Source organism: Chiloscyllium punctatum, chromosome 31 (genome assembly GCF_047496795.1).
Source record: "Chiloscyllium punctatum isolate Juve2018m chromosome 31, sChiPun1.3, whole genome shotgun sequence".
Classification (NCBI taxonomy): Eukaryota; Metazoa; Chordata; class Chondrichthyes; order Orectolobiformes; family Hemiscylliidae; genus Chiloscyllium; species Chiloscyllium punctatum.
The window spans coordinates 74,932,162-74,948,621 of NC_092769.1; the positions used below are offsets into that span (position 1 = coordinate 74,932,162).

A 16,460-nucleotide genomic window follows, 5' to 3' on the forward strand; every position below is an offset into this window, starting at 1 on the left:
AATTATCATCATCACTTCCTCAAAAAACTCAATCAAATTTGTGAGATGCCTCTCCCACAGAAAGTCATACTGATTATCTCTAGTAAGTCCAATCTTTTCCAAATGCGACAGAATCCTGTCCCTAAGGATCTTGTCCAATAATTTCCCTACCACTGATGTAAGGTTTGCCAGCCTGTAATTTCCTGGTTACCCCTTTGACCTTCTTAAACAAGGGAACAACAAATGTTCCAGCACTGAAGGACGTCATTTGACCCATTTGGTCTGCACTGGCTCTTGGATTGAGCAGCTCAGTTAGTGCCATTCTCCCCTGCCTTCTCCCCATGACCCTGAATAGTATTTTTTTTGGAATTACCTTCCCTTTGAGAGCTTCGCTTGAATCTGCCTCCTCCGTATTCTCCAGCACTGCAATCCAGGCAATAACCACTCACCGCACTAAAGGTTTCGGTTACATCTCTTTTACTATAAATCTCTGCCCTCTCCTTCTCAACCCATTTACGAGTTGGAACAGCTTCTCCATATCCATCGGACCATAAGGTATCGGAGCAGAATTTGGTCATTTGGCCAAATGGGTGTTCTCCACCATTCAATCATGGCTGATATGTTTCTCAATCTCATTCTCCTGCCTTCTCCCTGTAACCTTTGATTCTCCTTACCAGTCAAGAATCTGTGTATAGAAAACTTTATTTTCAGTTTAAAAGAGGGAGCTTTACTCTGTATCTAATCGCATGCTGTTCCTGTCCTGGGAGTGTTTGATGTGGGGGGGGGGGAGAAGTGTAGAGAGAGCTTAACTCTGGTTCTAACCCTATGCTATCCCTGTTCTGGGAGTGTGATGAGGGGACAGTGTAGAGGGAGCTTTACTCTGTATCTAACCCTGTGCTATCCCTGTTCTGGGAGTGTGATGAGGGGACAGTGTAGAGGGTGTTTTACTCTGTATCTAACCCCGTGCTGTCCCTGTCCTGGGAGTGTTTGATGGGGACAGTGTAGAGGGAGCTTTACTCTGTATCTAACCCCATGCTGTCCCTGTCCCTGGGAGTGTTTGATGGGGGTGTCAGTGTAGAGGGAGCTTTACTCTGTATCTAACCCCATGCTGTCCCTGTCCTGGGAGTGTTTGATGGGGGGATAGGGTAGAGAGAGCTTTACTCTGTATCTAATGCTGTGCTGCCCCTGTCCTAAGAGTGTTTGATGGGGGTGTCAGTGTAGAGGGAGCTTTACTCTGTATCTAACCCCATCTTGTCCCTGTCCTGGGTGTTCGAGGGGGAACAGTGTAGCATACCCTCTGTTTAAAAGAGTACAGGCACTTTATTCTGGATGTGGAGAGGAATGTTCAGGAAGAGGAGGTTTGGAGGCTAAAACACAATGGATGTTTGGTTGTTACTTAAACACAATAAATCACTCCTTGGCAATGAAGAGCAGACACAAACCTTGCTTGTCTCTGTGTTTCAACATTTTCTCAGTCTGGTTTTAATTGTTGTCAGTTGTGTTGGATTTCCCCCTTAGAGAGTCTGGAGGAACAACATCTGAAAAGAAATGAAAAATCATAAAGCAAAATTATAGCTGACAGGAAGGGACTGCTATTTCTCTCTTCATTTTTCTTTTATCTGTCAATCTTCCTGGTATCCAGTGTTGTTTCATTGGGAGGTTATGACAATCAAACAGTGTCTCCTTTGTCCTTTGGGGAAGCACGATTGGTCAATGCATCGTGATTCCTGCCTGGCCAAAAAGGTGTGATTCCAGGATTAACTGTCCTGTCTGGACTGGTCAGTCATTGTCATGGTAATTATGAAATAGGAACAATAATCACCCTCATATCATTCGATGGAGGAATATCAGTCAACTTCTTGTCCCTGTTCATAACAGAGATGTGCTGGTGTAACGGAAGAGGATGTTGACTGACAGACTGCTCTGTCTGAACAGCCTTCCATCAGTGTCCTGGATAAACAATGGTGAGATGTGCCAGGGAGCAGATACATTAACCAGTATTCCAGCGCCAGTCAGCACCTTCTGAAAGAGTCATAGAGTCAGAGACGTACAGCATGGAAAGACCCTTCAGCCCAACTTCTCCATGCCAAACAGATATCCTAAATTAATCTGGTCCCATGTACCAGCATTTGGCCCATATCCCTCTAAATCCTTCCTGTTCATCCAGATGCCTTTTAAATATTGTAAGTATTCCACCACTATCTCTTGCACCACTTCCTCTGGCAGCTAATTCCATACATGCACCATCCTCTGTGTGAAAAAGTTGCCCCTTAGATTGTTTTTAAATCTTCCTCCTCTTACTTTAAACCTATGCCTTGTAATTATAGACTTCCCTATCCTGGGGAAAAGACCTTGGCCATTCACCCTACCTTTGCCTCTCGTGATTTTATAAACCTCTATAAGGTCAGCCTCTGATGCTCCAGGGAAAACAGCCCAAAATCATCAACCAGAGTAGAAATTGCATCTTCTGCCACTATCATCACCATTGGTATTTTTACATTTCCCAGTGCCCGTCAATAACTCTTCATCCAGATATTGACCCACAGCTTGATTCCTATATCCTGTCATCACAAACGCGGGTTTGACTGGTCCTCTTTATTATACTAACAAGGGACACCAGAAGTGAAATGTGAAGAAGGTTGAGTTGTCTTACCAAACGGGAAGTAAATTGGCATCTTTTGCTTGTACAGGTTGTAATCAACATCCAGAAAGACGCAGAATATAATGCGGTCGAACTGAAAAAGACACGATCTGTCAGTGCTCACCAGCCAGTGCTTAACATTGTACTTAACTAGAACAGGAATTTCGTCTGCACTTTATATCCCTTCACTGACCTGCAACTTCAAACTCACACATCACTGTGCAAGGCTCCTCTGTAGGATTTGGGTATCGGAAATATTGAGAGAGAAAAGGTTTACCCTGTTCCCCAGTTGATTTCTATGGAAGCATTCATAAAATCACTACAGAGCTAAGAGAGGCCATTCAGCCCCATTGTGTTTGCACCAGCCCTCTGAACAGCATCTCACCCTATTCCTGTAATCTCACAATTACTATAGTTAGCCCACCTCGTCTGTGCGATTTAGTGCGGTCAATCTGACTAATCTGCGCATGTTTAGACTATGGGAGGAAACCAACGTAGACAGGAAGTTTGCACATTCTCCCCCTGGGTCTGCGTGGGTTTCCTCCAGGTGTTCTGGTTTCCTCCCACAGTCCAAAGATGTGCAGGTTAGGATGGATTGGGCATACTAAATTGCCCCATATTGTCTAGGGATGTGCAAGTTAGGTGTACTGGCGATGCTAAATTGCCCCATAGTGTCAAGGGATGTGCAGATTAGATGGACTAGCTATGATAAATTGGCCCATAGTGTCCAGGGATGTGCAGGTTAGGGTGGGTTGGCCATGGGAAATTGTCCCACAGTGCCCAGGGATGTGCAGGTTAGGGTGGGTTGGCCATGGGAAATTGTCCCATAGTGTCCAGGGATGTGCAGGTTAGGGTGGGTTGGCCATGGGAAATTGTCCCATAGTGTCCAGGGATGTGCAGGTTAGGGTGGGTTGGCCATGGGAAATTGTCCCACAGTGCCCAGGGATGTGCAGGTTAGGTGGGTCCCACATGGGAAATGTGGGGCTACAGGAATAGGGTACGGGGCGGGTCTGGGTGGGACGCTCTTCAGAAGGTCAGTGTAGACTTGATAGGCTGAATGGCCTGCTTCAACGCTGTAAGGGTTCTATGATTCTATGAGAAAATGCAAACTCCACACAGTCACTCAAGGTTAGAATCGAACCCAAGTCCCTGGTGCTGTGAGGTAGCATTGGTAATCACTGAGCCACCGTGTTGCCCATTAATTCTTATTGGCAACATGTGCCCATTAGAAAGGGAACAGGTCCACCAGATGCTAATAGCACTCACTCATAAATCCCAATTTACATCCCTCTGCATACATCTTAAAGTACCTGCTTCCCAGGTAAGCATGCAACTCTTTACAAACACTTTGTCTTTCCCATGTTCCACTTCATCACAACCTTTTCTGAAAAAAGGCTGTCTCTGCATTTATTTGGAACTGATGGGCACTGTCAGAGACTGGCCTCTTGACTATGAGAGACATCATAGGTGCTCAGGCAGGTTCAACGGCAAAAGTAACCCAATTTTAGAACTGTCTTTTCGGTGCACAGGCCAATTTGCCTTTGTGTTCCGAGTATTGTGGAATGACAGGAAGTTTTTATCCTGGGACGCTTTTTCTTATATTTCAGGGAGCCATGTCTGGAAGGCAGGATATCTTTGCAGGATCACATGAGGGAGGAGAAGATGGTGACTAACTTGAGCAGGGAGTCTGTCTTCTGACACTCTGAAAGTCCTTTTTTTAAACATATTCTGACCATTGGTCACACCTGAAACAAGGGGGTTTCCTGCAGGAAGTTATTCTATTCTACCAACCAGTACCTTTTGATTTATTACTGTCACGTGTACCAAAGTACAGTGAAAAGTTTTGTTTTGCGTGCAGTACAGGCAGATCATACCATACAAAGGATATAAGAGTGACAGAACAGAGTGAGGAATACAATGTTCCAGTGTAATTTTAACTTAGTTGGAATTGAAATTTAAAAGAGCAGAACAATTGTAAGATTTTAATAATAAGGTCTGCTGTGGAGAGCTCACAAAGAGCTACCATGCTTTGGTGCCATCTTGTCAATCTGACAGAATAATGGAGTAGGCTTCAAGGGGCTGAATGGCCTATTGCTTCAACATTCAGAATGGATGTGCCAGATGAATAAATGCTCTTGACCTTCCAACAAAGTACCTTCGCCCAGAACGGATTGCATTTTTCAGACTGCTGGAGGAAATGGGCCCCTTCCACTAATCCGGCAGCAGAAAGCAGTGTGAGGGGGTTGGCACCTAACCCCAGGACAACAGCACAAAGCTCCAGCACAATCCTGCCAGAGACTGAGCCCTTGGCCCTTATCACAGCTCGACACCCGATGCTGACCCACTGCCGATTTCATTTCAGAGAGAGCTGCGTGAAATTTCAATTAAAAAACAAATTTACTGCCCTGCAATTCAAAACGGGCCACCCGCTGACACTGACAGGGGCATTTCGTGTCTAGCTTCCAGATGAAAAAGAAATAAAATGATATTCACTCACTCAGAGGCTGAAATGAAAAGCGTCATTATAATTAAACTGGCTTTAGTATAGTTTCAAATACAACAAGGAGATGCAGAGGCTGCGAGCAAAGCCTTTGTCAACAGGCACTCAATAAAGGACACATTCTGAGGTCACTGCATTTAACTGTAATTATTCAGTTTTAAAACAGAATTGAATTTATCTCCCTGCTGGTGCAGATGAGCTTTCATTAAGATGATAGGAACCTCCATTTAGCTTCAAATCTCTTCAAATGTCTGCCTCGTGAGGACAAAGATGATGTTTGGCCCAGTTGTTATTCCTGTCCATCTCACTATATGCATGGCCAAAGCAATTAACCTGGACAAACCCTTTGAATTTTTTAGCCTCCAGCTGATGCATATGAGGAATGAAAAACTATTAAAAGCAACTAGGGACATCCCTCAGACATTGGGTTATTAAACCATCAAAATCATTTTAAAAAAACACAGGGCATTCATTTAGCGAGAGATAGAACTGAATGAAGTCAAATTATATTAAACTACCATTCACCACTTGGGGCACTGTCAATAGTTGACATTATAAAAAAAGAGGCACTGGAGACGTTGGAAGATTTACTGGAATGATATCAAAATTGAAAGGTTATAACTTGTCAGGAAAAGCTGTACTGATTCACTCTTTTCTGTGGAACATAGAACACTGAGGGGTGCCCCAACAGAGGTCTTTCAAATTGTAATGGGGATAAAGCGTAGATGTAGAGAAGATGCTTCCACTGAAACAGTGAGGAGAAACTTCCTCACCCAGAGAGTGGGGTGAATGTAGAATGTGCTCCATCAGGTGAAGAGCACCGATGGGTTTTAAGGCAAGTTGGAAAAGTACATGGCGGTGAAAATATCCCAGCATTCACAGCAATAGGACCAGTTTCCCATTGGCTTTATAGGTTTATTACAGAGATTTCAGTATCATTATGAATGCAGGTGTGCCATTTCCTGAAAACTGAGCGAATCCACAGTGACTGATACCCAGGCTGGGTCAATGAAGACTTCCTCCTCCCTCGACCTGCACCCAACATTCACCATTTACCAACTCGCTCCAACATCACACAGGAAGCTCAATATCCTCAAGGACAGTGCAACCCTGGTTGGCTCACTCCGTCTGTCACTGTCACTGGGCCCAGAATTCAGTCCTGTGATTCCTCCTTGATCACATGGCTCCAAGCTTCCAGGACTTCCCCGACAGAAGGGAGTTGGCCTCAAGTCCCAAAAAGCACACATCCCCAGCATCCGGACAGTCATGAGGGAAGTTGCCAGGAAGTGTGTGGAGGTGTGGTTCTGCTGAAGCTGATGTTCCCCGTTTCCGGTCTCCAATTCCTTTCGCAACGTGTCTAAACTTATATTCTTCCCCCAAACAACGTCACCTGAAATTATTCATTTATTGTTTGCTGGACTGTTCTTGGCACTTAAATGACTGCTGCATTTTCATATGTTACAACGGAATTGCACTCCAAAAGCAGCTGTAAACATTTCAACGGAAATTGATGTGCCATATAAATTCACACTCCTTCTCATGTTAGACAGGGTTTTGAGGAGTTTTCACTCTGAAAAACTAAGAAATAAGTAACAGGCTCAGCTTACTTTCCTTGTGTTAAACCTTTGCCACAAGAGATTCAGTTCTCCTCCTGAACACATGCTGTTTTACAGAGTGCTGAGCTGCCAGTAGATGGCACTGGTGTTGAACAGGTTGGGGAACCATGACACTAGTCACCACTGACCATCAACAAAACCCAGTGAAGAGTACTTCAGTCAAGCCTCAGTCCAGGGACAACAGTGACCAATTTTGCAAAGAAAACACATACATCTGAATCCAGCAGAGATCAAACCTGGGAATGCTATAGCTAATCTTAGAATGAAGACACCTTACTGAAAAATTGAGAAATCATTGATGTAGCAGCACCAGGGTCCCAAGTTTGATTCCAGCCTTGGGTGACTGTCTGTGTGGAGTTTGCACATTCTCCCCGTGTCTGCGTGGGTTTCCTCCGGGTGCTCCGGTTTCCTCCCACAATCCAAAGATGTGCAGGTCAGGTGAATTGGCCATGCTAAGTTGCCCATAGTATTAGGTGCATTAGTCAGAGGGAAATGGGTCTGGGTGGGTTACTCTTCGGAGGGTTGGTGTGGACTGGTTGGGCCGAAGGGCCTGTTTCCACACTGTAGGGAATATATATAATCTATATAAAATTGAGCAAGCAAGTCGGAACAAAGACAACAGGAATGGGGTCTGACGGGCTGAATGGCCTTTCCTCATTATTATCTGCAATATCAAGCAGGCCAGCTGTCCAGTTTTGTTTTCAGTATGCTCATCCTTTGTTTTCATGAGCTGAAAATATTATTGGATTTTGGAAAAAAACACAAGGCATAGCCTATCATCCACTATTCTATCGGCCATTCAAAATGCTTGATCTAAATCCATTGTTCCTTTGGTTATTCATTTTTGTAAATTGAAGGATCATATCTTCATGTAACATTAAAGATAAGCTGTTGCAAAGTATAGTGTTTGTCGCAGAGCCAATTAAGAATTGCATACACAATATATAAAAGTGGGCGGCATGGTGGCACCGTGGTTAGCACTGCTGCCTCACAGTGCCAGAGACTCGGGTTCAATTCCCGCCTCAGGCGACTCTGTGTGGAGTTTGCACATTCTCCCCGTGTCTGCGTGGGTTTCCTCTGGGTGCTCCAGTTTCCTCCCACAATCCAAAAATGTGCAGGTTAGGTGAATTGGCCAGGCTAAATTGCCCATAGTGTTAGATGAAGGGGTAAATGTAGGGGAATGGGTCTGGGTGGGTTGCACTTCGGCGGGTCAGTGTGGACTTGTTGGGCCGAAGGGCTTGTTTCCACACTGTAAGTAATCTAATCCAAAAAAAGTCAGGAGGAAGTAATTTACCTCTTAGACCAGTTCTACCATTCAGTTTGATCACGCCTGATCTCCCTGTGTTCGATTCACATCCTTTCTTTTACACTCTTACCACAAAGCATTCTAAACCATAAGAAGTCTGGACAGAGTGGATAGGGAGAAACTGTACCCACTCACCAAAGGATGAATTATATGTCCAGATACATTCGTTTTTGCTCAAAAAATGCACAAACTGCAGGCAGTCAATCCATGTAATATTTTGTGAATTCCACTTTGGAAATAGAACCAGTCTGACTCAAGTTTGGGATACAGACAGACTCTGGCCTTACGCCTTTAATACATTGTCTGAGCTGAAATGTCACCTTTTGTTATAAAACCTTAAGTTGTCTCAAGAAGATGACTTAAAAGGAGTTCTGGGATTTACATATTAATGATCCGAAACCTGCAACCCATTCTAAAAGTGGAATGGCTTAACAATCCAGGTTTGTTCAATATATCATTTCAGTTGCATGACATTGTAATCTTTTGCTATAAACTGTGTCTTATGATCTTATACTTTACTACCACCTGATGAAGGAGCGGTGCTCCAAAAGCTAGTGCTTCCAGATAAACCTGTTGGACTGTCACCTGGTGTTGTGTGATTCTGGATTCGTGGTGCTGGAAGAGCACAGCAGTTCAGGCAGCATTCAAGGAGCTTAACTTTTAACTTTTAATTTTGTCCACCCCAGTCCATCAAGATTTACCAGGATGTCATTGGGAATAGAGTGTTTCAGATATGGATAGTGGCTGGGACTTCTTTCACTGCAGCAGCATAGGAGATTGAGGGGTGACCTTTACAGAGGTTTATAAAATCATGAGGGGTATAGATAAGGTAAACTGCAGATGTCTTTTCCCTAAGGTGGGGGCTTTTCAAGATTAGGGGGCACATCTTTAAGGTGAGAGGAGAAGGATTTAAAAAAGACATGAGGGGCAATTTTTTTTTAACAGACAGTGGTCTATGTGTGGAATGAACTTCCAGAGGAAGTGCTGGATGTTGGGACAGTTGCAATATTTAAAAGGCATTTAGATAACTACATGAATAGGAAATGTTCGGAGGGATATGGGCCAAGCGCAGGCAGTGGGACTAGTTCAGTTTGGGATTATGGTCAGCAGGGACTGGTTAGATCAAAGGGTCTGTTTCTGTGCTGGATAATTCTATGACTACATAGAACTGGGGTATCATATAAATGGAGAATGGTTGCAGAATTTCAATGTGTAAAGTGACGAAGAGTTCTAGTGCATGAGTCACTAAATGGACATGTGCAAATATAATACGTAATTAGGAAAACCAACAGAATATTATTCTTTATTACATGAGAAGTTGAACATAAAAGTACAGACACTATGCTTCACTTATACTGGGCATTGGTGAAGCCACATCTACAATACATCTCGCTCTGCTGTCACATGTGTTTTGTCAACGCGACTTCAGTGTAACGCGATTGACGAATTGGGGACACTGTCACTAAAACACAAACTTTTAAGAGGTGTGTTGGTTGTAACATGATTACATCGCCAACACTTTAAGTGCTGTTTCTAATGTGTGATTTTTCTATAACGCGTGATTGCACAAGAACACAACCATCAAGGTATAGAAGAACTGACTGCACTGTTTGCACTATTAGTCTCCTTGTTTAAGGAAGGATATAAATGAGTTGGAGGTGGTTCAGAGGAAGTTTAACAGGTTGATTCCCAGAAGGTAAGATTTGAAATACTGGGCTTGTTTATACTGGAGATTTGAAAAGGAAAGGTGACTTGACTGAAATGGATAAGATCCTGAACAGTCTTGACAAAGTGGACATGGAAAGGATGGTTTCTCTAGCAGGTGAGTAACTAGGGGCATTGTGTAAAAACTAGAAGTCACCCTTTTAGACCAGCAATAAGGACAGATGCTTTCCTTTAAGAGGGTTGTGCGATTGTCTGCCCCAGAAGGCAGTGGAGGTGGGATCTTTGAATGTTTTTAAGGTGGAGATAGACAGATTCTAGCTGAGCAATGGAATTAAAGGTTATCGACAGTAGATGGGAATGTAGAATTCAAAACACAAACTGTTCCGCCACAATCTTATTGAATGATAGAACGGGGTCAAGGGGAAGAAATGCTGACTTCTCCTCTTAATTTGCATGTTCATATCTTCTGAGTCCTTAAAGCTTTTGACCATCTACGTTGCACGTGTTAGAATACCACCCATTTGCCTGAATGAGTGCAGCTCCAACAACATTTAATAAGCTTAACACCATCCAGGATGAAGTAGCCCCATCCACCACCTTATATATTCAATCCCTCAATCACTGGTACACAGTAACAGCAGTATGTACCATCTACAAGATGCACTGTAGTAACTCACTGAAGTTTCTTTAATAGCACCTTCTAAACCTGTGACCTCTATCACTGAGAAAGACACAGTCAGAGGTCACACGACACTAGGTTATAGTCCAACAGGTTCATTTGAAATCATAAGCTTTCGGACCTTGGTCAGGTCAAGTGAGCCATCCTCTGATTTCTCTTCACAGGTGCTGCCAGACCTGCTGAGTTTTTCCAGCAACTTCTGTTTTTGTTTCTGATTTACAGCATCTGCAGTTCTTTCAATTTTTATTTGACAGGTTGGGGGGGGGGGGGGGGGGGGAAGAGGGGAATGTCCAGGATCACTGGCCTAGTACCACAGTCATTATGTTGCATGCTCATCTAAAGGCACAAACTGGGAAAGGTTAGGTGGAGAAGACAAGGATTTTGGGTGTTGCAAAGATTCTGCAAAACTTCTGCACTTCCTTTGGTGCAAATGCTCATCATCAAATCAGATTTCCTGGGTGTATCTAAATAAAACCTTCCCCAAAAAAAAGCTATTTTCACAGTTTGATAATGAGAAACACTCTATTCAAAAGCTGACAGAGTGTGTGGCTATATAGAGCTGTATCTCTGTTGTTATATCCAGGCTGCTGCCCCATCAATCATATCAGCAGTCTCATTTAGAGCTCCGTTTGAATCCAAAAGGACGAGATTGTATTTTTTTTCTCCAGTGATTTTCCCTTTACTCCTGAAGATTTTGATTGATGCCCAGGGTTATTCCCACAGGCATTGCTGCCCTCCTGCACCTTGCCAAAATGACCATTTAACGTGCAAACTACATCAATCCGATGGGCACCTTTGCTGTGCATGTAAATGTCCTTTCCTGACGCGCACACACATACAGGCAATTTCTTTCTCAGACACGTGATTGAGTATAAGCATTCTTCTCTCTTTGAGTTGACTACAGAGATGTGCAGCAGGAGAACTGGCTGGTCCCTGAGCTGTGAAATATGCAGTGCTCTCCTACGATGTGTGTGGAACGTTCTTGCACTGGAGCTGTAGGCTGTCTAAACCGTCCTGAGGCTTTCCGTACACATCTTCACTGTATCCAGTGATTTTGATGTGGAGGAGACTGTGTTGGACTGGAGTGGACAAAGTTAAAAATCACACAACACTAGGTTATAGTCCAACAGGTTTATTTGGAAGCACTAGCTTTCAGAGCGCTGCACCTTCCTTGGTTGTCAACCACCTGATGAAGGAGCTACGCTCCAAAAACTAGTGCCTCCAAATAAACCTGTTGGACTATAACCTGGTGTTGTGTGATTTTTAATTTTTTTTCCAGTGATCTTGTGATGGTGACTTGGAGATTTTCTTCATTGAGGGGATGTGACCTTTCAGACTGCATCACCATTTGTTCCCCATCCCTCGATGCCTCTTGCGATTCTCGTGCCTTATTGAACTGTTGCAAGTTTGGAACAGTGTTATTTTCCCAAGTCAGGATGGTGTGTGATTTGAAAGACAACTTGTAGATGGTCATGTTCCCTGGTCCTGCTTCGAGGTGGTGGAGGTCATTAGAGTCATAGAGCTATACAGCAAGGAAACAACTTTTGCTGACCAGATATCCTAAATTAATCTAGTCCCATTTGCCAACATTTGGCCCATATCCCTCTAAACCCTTCCTATTCATATACCCATTCCGATGCCTTTTAAATGTTGTTATTGTACCAGCCTCTACCACTTTCTCTGGCAGCTCATTCCATACACGCACCACCCTCTGTGTGAAAACATTGTCCCTTAGGTCCCTTTTAAATCTTTCCCCTCTCACCTCAAACTTATGCCCTCCAGTTGTGAACTCCCCTACTCTGGGGAAAAGACCTTGTCTATTTACCCTATCCATGCCCCGGATGATTTTATAAACCTCTATAAGGTCACCCCTCAGCCTCCGATGCTCCAGTGAAAACAGCTCCAGCCTATTCAGCTTCTCCTTGTAGCTCAAAACCTCCAACCGTGGTGTGGAAGTACAGCTAGTGTAAACATACAAGGTCCATGTGCAGCAATAACGTAATGACTGGGAAATGCTGTTGGCTGAGGGATAAATATTGCCCCTGGAACAATGCCTTCCCCCACACTTGCCCACGAAGTGCTGTGGAATCTTTTATCTGTGTCTGAGAGGGCAAGACAAGGCCTAGGCTTAATGACCCTGATTCAGACGTGGCACCTCTGGCAGTGACACACTCTCTCAGTACAAGACAACAGTTAGGGCATAGATATGGGACTACAGTACTATTTCATCTCTGAAAGGAAGTGGTTATAGCAAAGTGTAAAGAGTAAATATACAAAGATATTGCCAGGAGTCAAACTTTCTTTGAGGTAATGAGGTAAGTTTGGCTAGGCTGGGGCTGTTTTCTTTGGAACAGAGGGAAAATTTAATTTAGGTGTATAAAACTGAGAGGAATCATTTTCCACATAGGGGCCAGTGGGGCCTGGAACTTGCTGCCTAAAAGGCAGACACACTCAACATGCTTAGAAGATCCATGAATGTGAAGTTGAAGTGCTGTATCCTATCAGCCACAAATTGCTACAAAGTCTAAGTAAGTGGTATAAACAGTTTCAGCTGATGGTGCCCCAATGGGCAAACTGCACCATATAGCTTCCCTGTTTTCAAGACTGCCAGGCCAGATTGCGTACTTGCAATTGAGTCCTACCAGTGAGCCAACATAAGAACAGGAGTAGGCCAATCGGCCCCTCAAGCCTGTTATACCAGTCAATCAGATCATGCCTGATTTGTGGTCTAACTCCATGTACCTGCTTTTGGCCCACATCCCTTAATAGATTTGCTTAGCAACACTCTAAATCTAAGAGAGATACATTTTCAGAACTGATCCAGCATCCTCTGCCATAACTGCAAATGTGACTGGTCAGCAGGGGCCACACTTGCTTTAATGGTTGGTCATTTCACACCAACAGTGGATGTGTCCACCTGTAGGGACCAGCAATGGTGTTAACTACTCTTGGCCGAGCAGACTTACACTTGGCAGTGGGGAAAGCAGGAGACAGTAACGTTGTGACGGTACAGATTCAAATCTAGTGAGATGCCCCACATCTGGCCTGCAGGATGCACTGAGGATAGATCTCCACATTTACATGTTAGAACATATCTGAAACAGTCGTAGTAACAAATTACTGCAGATGCTGAAATCTGTACTAAAAACAAAAAGTGCTGGAGATCACAGCAGGTCAGACAGCATCCTTGGAGAGAGCGCAAGCTATCATTTCAGAGTCTAGTTGACTCTTCATCAGAGCTGAGGGGAAGTGTGGTATGGTGACTAAGTGGTTAGCACCACTACCTCACAGCGCCAGGGACCCGGATTCAATTCCAGCCTTGGATAACTGTCGATACGGGATTTGCTCATTCTCCCCATGACTGCGTGGGTTTCCTCAGGGTGCTCCAGTTTCCTCCCACGATCTAAAGACATGCAGGTTAAGGTGAACTGACCCATAGTGTCCAGGGATGCACAGGTTGGGTGAATTAAGAACAGGAATGGGTAGGGGTTGCGTCTGAGTGGGATGCTCTTCAGACGCTCAGTATGGATTCGATATCCAAACAGCCTGCTTCCACGCTGTCTATGAACATAACCACCTGCTTAAAATGGTCTTGTACCACGGATCCCTCTCTCCCACAACCTTGCTATCATGAGAAGGGTGACATAAAAATCTTCACGAACCAAAGGGTAAAGAAAAGGATTGGATTCACAGCAAAACTAGGAGTATAATCTCCATTTGTAGTACAGAACTAGAAGGTAATTTCAGTCTCTGATGGCTAGAATCCACAGCAATAAACACAGAACATATATCCATGAATTATATATGGAGAATAACAGTGAGCAGGGAGTGAGTAATATGCCTGTAATTTAATCAAGTGGGATTTAGATATTATAAAGTGGATGAGATGAGATTAGCTCTCTTTTTATCCTCTATTATTTAGAATCAATGCTGGACAGTTCTACTCAGGCGAAAGCTTCTTGTTATTAAAAGCCTTTGATTGGTTTTGGCCGCGCTCCCACGTTTAGGTTGCCAGCAGCTGACGACCGTTTCTCAAGGAAAGGGAGAGGAAGGATCCTTTCGGTCACTGTGACAAGTCCATGGGTGCCCTGGCCAGTGAGCATTGTGACTTAAACTACAAAGTCGGTTCCCCAGCTTTGTGCCTTTGTGTCAATCCAAACCTAACAGTGGATTACAGGGAAACAGCCTACGCCCACTTCCTCCTTATTCAAACTACAACACGTATCCATAAGTTGTCTTTTGACATTTTCCCGCTGGTTTCTACTCCTTATGCCTGAGGTTGTTCCACCTGGGAAAGCAGCACAACCAGGCCTGAATCCATCCTCATACAATACCTGCAAGTTAATGAGAAGAGGCAGAAACCCAGGCCGGATACGCCTCTTCTAAAGCCGAGTGCAGGAAGTACTTCATCAACAGTGCTGAGATTTAAGCTGGAGCGAATGACTGAATTATTTCAGCCCAAAAGAAGGCCATTCAGCCCCGAGTGTTCGCACTGGCTCTCTGATTGAACATTTCACTTGATGCCATTATCCAACCTGCTCCCCATAACCCCACAGATGAACAGACTAACTTCCCATTGATTACACCAACTGAATGTATAGTACTCTAAGGCAGTGCTTTCCAGAATATAACCACTTGGTGCTTGATAAAGCTGAACAGAACGGCCCTGAGCATCCTGGAGCATCACCAATGTGAGCCCAGCAAACACATTTCTCACTTGCAGTGCTCTTTATCCTCTTCACATTATGGGGCAGGATGGGCAGGAGGAAGCAGAGCACAGACAGCTGCTGGATTGTCAGCGTTGCCCCGGTTACGTGAAGCAGAATATAAGTGATTCCTTCCCCCTACAGATAGCCCACTTGGTGCCTCTAAGTCCAAAACCTGACATTTATTAGCTGTCAAAGCTAGCTGCAGTGGTCCTTGGGAAAGCTCAAAACTGCCTTTGATTGAGTGTTAGCTGTGCAGTTGTCAAGGAACTTACCGAGTTCTTGTGTTCTTCTAGAAATTCTCTGACAGTCTTCAAGACAGTTTCTGCAGCCTGTGCATTGGGATAGCCTGTGTGTGGAATAAAGGACAGCTACTGAAATATACAGCAGACATTCATAGGTGCCAGCATGATGCTAACTATATATAGCCTTCAGATTAGTACTAGGCCCAACCCAGGTACCTCAAGGCACTTGAAACAAGACCTTGTGTCTAACCTTTGATCATTAATCCCCTCTGTAACTACGTGTCCACACATCCCCCAGACCCTCTGCACCTTACATTATCACTACAGTCACTCAGCACAAATCAAAGAGTCATAGAGATGTACAGCACGGAAACGGACCCTTCGGTCCAACTTGTCCATGCTGATCAGCTATCCTAGATTAATCTAGTCCCATTTGCCAGCATTTGGCCCATATCCCTGTAAACCATTCCTATTCATAGAACCATCTAGATGCCTTTTAAATGCTGTCATTGTACTGGCCTCCACCACTTCCTCTGGCAGCTCATTCCATACACACACCACCCTCTGCATGAAAAAGTTGCACCTTAGGTCCCTTTAAAATCTTTCCCCTCTCACCTTAAACCTTTGCATTCAGGAAGCACCTGGATGAATACATGAATAGGAAGGGAATAGAGAGATATGGATCCTCGAGATGAAGACTGTTTTAGTATGGAAGGGCAAAATGTGTCAGCGCAGGCTTGGAGGGCCGAAGGGCCTGTTCCTGTGCTGTATTGTTCTTTGCTCTTTGATCTCTAGCTTTGCACTCCCCAACCCTGGGGAAAAGATTTTGCCTATTCACCCAATCCATGCCCCTCATGATTTTATAAACCTCCAACGCTCCAGGGAAAACAGCCCCAGCCTATTCATCCTCTCCCTTTAGCTCAAACCCTCCAACCCTGGCAACATCCTTGTAAGTCTTTTCTGAACCCTTTCAAGTTTCACATCTTTGCTATAGCAGGCCTTGTAATAATTCTGCTCTCTCCCTGATGACAGAGTTAAGACATAACCAATCATGATTAAATTATTCACCTGTTCCTACCTATCCACCCACATCCCGCGCCTTCTCCTGGGTCATAGACATTCA

General features: G+C 44.2%; 1 protein-coding gene across 2 annotated transcripts in view; it reads right to left on the reverse strand.

The window, feature by feature from the left end:
• The window catches only part of LOC140457114 (macro domain-containing protein CT2219-like), a 1,058,378-nt gene that overhangs the window by 21,095 nt on the left and 1,020,823 nt on the right, over positions 1-16,460 (reverse strand). For both annotated transcript variants that reach the window (XM_072551126.1, XM_072551125.1), the window contains 3 exons: positions 15,368-15,441; positions 2,633-2,714; positions 1,422-1,517 (listed from right to left, as the gene is read on the reverse strand). In XM_072551126.1, coding sequence (XP_072407227.1) covers positions 1,462-1,517; positions 2,633-2,714; positions 15,368-15,441 — 212 coding nt within the window. In that variant the 3' untranslated portion in view covers positions 1,422-1,461. The remainder of the gene's footprint in view (positions 1-1,421; positions 1,518-2,632; positions 2,715-15,367; positions 15,442-16,460) is intronic.